This window comes from Pseudoliparis swirei, chromosome 9, assembly GCF_029220125.1.
Source record: "Pseudoliparis swirei isolate HS2019 ecotype Mariana Trench chromosome 9, NWPU_hadal_v1, whole genome shotgun sequence".
Lineage (NCBI taxonomy): Eukaryota > Metazoa > Chordata > Actinopteri > Perciformes > Liparidae > Pseudoliparis > Pseudoliparis swirei.
In genome coordinates, this window is record NC_079396.1 from 15,445,785 (window position 1) to 15,450,360 (window position 4,576).

Sequence of the window (4,576 nt, forward strand, 5' to 3'; positions counted from 1 at the left end):
CAAATTATGATTATGCACAAATGTAGGTTACTGTATTTTGTTGTTCTACACAGGAACTCTGATAAAGGGGTGGAGATAGCCTACTTGGGCTCAAGAACAGGCCTGTCCAGAATTAACCTGTTTGTGGTGCCTGACGAGCTAACAAACCAGTAAGTATGCTGAATGTATCCACATCTCTAAGCTTCGCAGTGCATGTATTCATTGTCTTTTTGTTTATGGTTCCAATCAGTAGATATATTGTGATTGGTGTCTTTTTTTTCATCAACTCTGTTTCCCGTCTGCTTCAAGAGACTTTCTGACGGCTGAAGACAAAGAGGGGGTGTTTAACGGCGATCACTTTCCCCTGTGGTACAAGAGAGCCGCGGAACAAGTTCCTGGGACCTTTGTTTACTCTCTCCCTTTCAACTCAGGTTAGTTGTACATTTACAATTTCAAAAGCTGATGAATCAATTATCTCCACAAAGTAAACATTTTTTGGGCTAAGTCAGTTATTACCTTTGAATGATCTTCAGTTCAACACAGTCTCCATTAGTGGTGCGCTATAATGAAACTGATGTCACCGTGAGACTGGCACCACCATAATAAACACACTCACATCTGCTCAAATGCACAATTAAAATGTCATACTCAGATGATTTAACAGGGCCTTTTTCAAATTTCCTTTATCCCCTCGTTTCTTCTTTCACCCATATTTGGTCGTTTTCTCTAGCCATGCGTCTCTACCTCCCCTTCCTCTCTTATTAATTCTGGGCTGTGTTCTTGTGGACAGGACTGATTGCTGTGGGTTGAAATAAGATACGTTAGGAGGAGGTTCAACCCTTTCCATTGTGACTTGGCCAGAACACACTTATCGACACACACTTACAAAAAAGTACATACACACGTGCACGCACACACACAAACACATGCACACATGCACACACACACAAGCACCTCACGCAGTTTCAGTTTAACTATGTCTCCACAAAATGGTTTCTCTTCTAAAGGGGGAATGTGTTCTCATCTGTCCTCAACCTCAGGCGCTCCATTAGTGCCAGCTAATACAAGTGATCTTATTTACTTGCCGGAATTGCCTTGGATGCACTCTTCCTCTCAGGACCGTGGCAGTTAGCTGTAGCCATGAAATAGTACACTGTGCTATTTATGTTCTTTGTGTCGCTCTTTAAACACCCTGTGGTCAATTCAGAACTAATGTGGAATTATGATATCTGATGTGAACTCTGTGTGTGTGCCTGTGCGTGTTGCGCTTATATTGGATTTTATGTGTGTGGCATAGGATCAGAAAACAAGAGTGTTGTATTGGCCAGCACCGCCATTCAGCTTCTGGATGAGAGGAAATCACCCATAGCTGCGGGTAAGTGGGGACTCAAGTGGCTCTTTTTCTCTCACACACACACTTCTACATTGACAGAGGCGGAGATATTCTCTTCTTACACTGCTATGTAGGCTTTGTTTTCCCGGCCTTGCAGTTGTCTAACCATACTTATTTTCCTTTTTTTGAGTTGAAACACTCCCTGCCTACATTTACTGACTGTGCTGCTTGGTTTGTCCATGCGCTGCTTGAGCGTATGCTCAGAGGAAGGCGAGAGTGCAGACGTTTAAGTCGTAGAGTATTCATGCCTCCATATAATAATAGAGGCCGGTTTCATAAACGTCTTTTGTGCATTCGTTGTTAGCCTTTTGCTTATTTAAGGCATATTGGGGCCGAGAGGATTTCATGGTGGCCTGCCTCATCTCACGCCCTGGCGACTCAGAAGCCCCACCCTGTCACACCCATATAGTGCAACTTAGTGCACTCAGCAAGTTGATGATATGAAGAACAGCACTTGCTTTCTTTGCCATCAACTTAGTTATAGAGGAAAGAAAGTGCAGATTAAATGGAATAAAGGGAGAAATTTGGTTTAGGATAGAGATTGTAATTGGGGCATTATCTTTAGGAAAGTTGTGACATGACATCATTCATTCTTGTTTTTACATCTGTACGAAGTGAACAACTGACTGTCAAATTAAAAAAAAGTTCAACTGAATAATATCTCAACAGAATTTAATTATTTCTGAATTATAAATAATACATACTCTAATAATGTCGACCCTTAAAATACAATACTTAATTTTTGAAAAATTAATTGAACTGAATTGTCGTTAAATTCAGTTAAATCAGATGTGAAGTTAAAAAAAGCCACGATATTATGTTCTTCTCATCTTCTAAAAAGAGAAATTTGGGTGCATTGACTTTATCTGTGCTTATTGAAAGCGCTTGTTTCAGCTCAATTCAACTCTCTGTTTACAGCATTGTTGTACAAATAACTAATGTATTAGGATTCTGATCCTATTGGGCTGTTAGGTTTATATATTTTATTTCTGTGCCTTAATTTCAGTATTAAATTGGTGGTCAAAATATTTGTGCTTTATCACGTCGTGGTGGCGCTTCACATTGTCACTTTTTATAAATGCCACGGTTTGTCAACATACGAGACATACTGGCCGTGGGAAGAATGAATAATAGATTCTATCGATTCATGGTGAACGACTCTGGTCTCACTGACCACCGTTCTCTTTTTGGAGAACGCCATGTGAATTAACTTCTCTGACTCACGTACTTCTCTGACTCTTGGGTCTCTGTGTGAATCTCACTGGAGTCGTGTACTTATCAGAATACAGAATGTTTGATCGGCCGAGTGACATGATTTACAACGAATGTTATTGATCTCTGTGTTTCCTGGCCACAGAGGGCCCCCGCCAAACCAGGTAGTACGCATCTGAACTGGGCAAAGCTGTGTTTTTTACATTGATAGCTTCAGCAACCCAGTAGAAATATCTTCAATGTGGGAGTTGTTCTATTAAAATAAAAAGTACAGTATGTGAAGTATTGCAATCCTTTCCACAGCCCAAAGAACAATTTGGAACATAGAGCATATATTTTGCCTTATATAAACATTTCCTCTCATAATTATCTATTTCAGTTCTCCTGTCAACAAATGAGGTGAGTGCCAGTCGGGTAATCACAAAAAACATCTGGTCAGAGGGAAGAAAAACGGAAGAAAGTGGAAAATATTTTGCAAATGCAGTGATAAAATAAGAGAAGAATTAAAAGGGCAGAGAAAAAGAATTAGTTCATGGTGCCTGAATGCGTTGACATGAAAGCAGTGCATTGTGGGTAGTCTTGGCCTGGGGGAAACCACTGGAGCAGAAGGACAGAGAAGGGAGAGTCTGTGCGGTGCCACAATGCACGCACAGATACACACAAACACACACACATGCACATCCAGCATCCATCAGATTTTGAGGAGAGCGATCCGCATTCAGCCCACACTTTACACCAGCCCACGGTATTATTTGTTACTGACTTGATCTCTGTTGTTTTAACCCTTGTGTTGCCTTAGGGTCATTTTGACCCGAATCAATATTACACCCTCCCCCCGCCTTAGGATTAATTTGACCCCATTCAATGTTTAATGTCGGTGTTCTTTCGGTAGTCAACAAACAAACATAAAGTGCCTCACACTTAAACTTGGAAAACAATATTAATTCTAATAATTTTCTGGAGGTTTTAATTGCTGGCGTCAAATTGAACCCAAAGGGTAAAATATGTTAGTAAATATAAAGGTAACAGGAGGGTGAAACATTGAATCGGGTCAAAATGACCCAGAGGCGGGGGGAGGGTGTAATATTGATTCGGGTCAAAATGACCCTAAGGCAACACAAGGGTTAAGATAATAGCATTCACTAAAATGCTGTTTAGCAGCAATTTAAAATGACCAATCAGTAAGAAGGTTTCATGATGATCCTATTTATACATTGGGTGCTGATATTAGAGTACAGTAATAACAATCATGCCCGTCACATCGGGCGATGTCTGCAAAGCTGATTTTATATAAGAGAGTCAGATGTGAGGAGAGATGTAGGCTGGAATGCAAATTTAGCGTGGGCCGGTTAGGGCCAGTTTTCACTGCCCTGTGCTCCACTGAGCTGTGGACTTGTGAATACGCGATACACTAAGTGAAAAGGACAGGCTGATGACATCACACGCCACTGGCCCTGCAGACATCACTTGAGTCACAATGTTACCGTGTTCGTACATACACGCGTGTGTATTCCAGCGTGTGTGCGTTTGTGGTCACATCCTCAGCCACGTGCAGCGAGTCTGCTGCCGTAATATACAAAGCTACAAAACTCCGGTCAGGCGTTAAGACCAAAGCCATCTGTGTACATTCATGAGCCTCCACACCACACTGGCTAAGCTGTAAATCACTGCTGATGGCAAATCATCGACATATGGATCATAACTAAACACATCACAAGTAGCTATTTTACAGTTAACCAGTGAACTCTATCAGAAAAAAAGAAGGTTGGGCAATATCCATATTTATATATAATGTAAATATTCTCTCATAAATAGCTAAATATATAGGTTATATCAACTGTGATTCACACTATTTTTGTAGAAATATGGGTGCGTTTCACCATTTCCTCTTGACAGGTTATGAAACACAATAATGATTCAAGAGAAAGTTAATGAATCCAAAATCCAAAATAATTTGAATTGTAACACATTACAGTGAGAGGGGCAACAATA

The 4,576-nt window shown here is 40.6% G+C and overlaps 1 protein-coding gene across 1 annotated transcript in view; it reads left to right on the plus strand.

The window, feature by feature from the left end:
• cacna2d3a (calcium channel, voltage-dependent, alpha 2/delta subunit 3a) overlaps nucleotides 1-4,576 on the plus strand; it is a 121,951-nt gene that overhangs the window by 83,702 nt on the left and 33,673 nt on the right. The window contains exons 23-25 of the mRNA XM_056422484.1: nucleotides 54-149; nucleotides 289-410; nucleotides 1,277-1,354. Of these exons, the coding sequence (XP_056278459.1) occupies nucleotides 54-149; nucleotides 289-410; nucleotides 1,277-1,354 (296 nt within the window). The remainder of the gene's footprint in view (nucleotides 1-53; nucleotides 150-288; nucleotides 411-1,276; nucleotides 1,355-4,576) is intronic.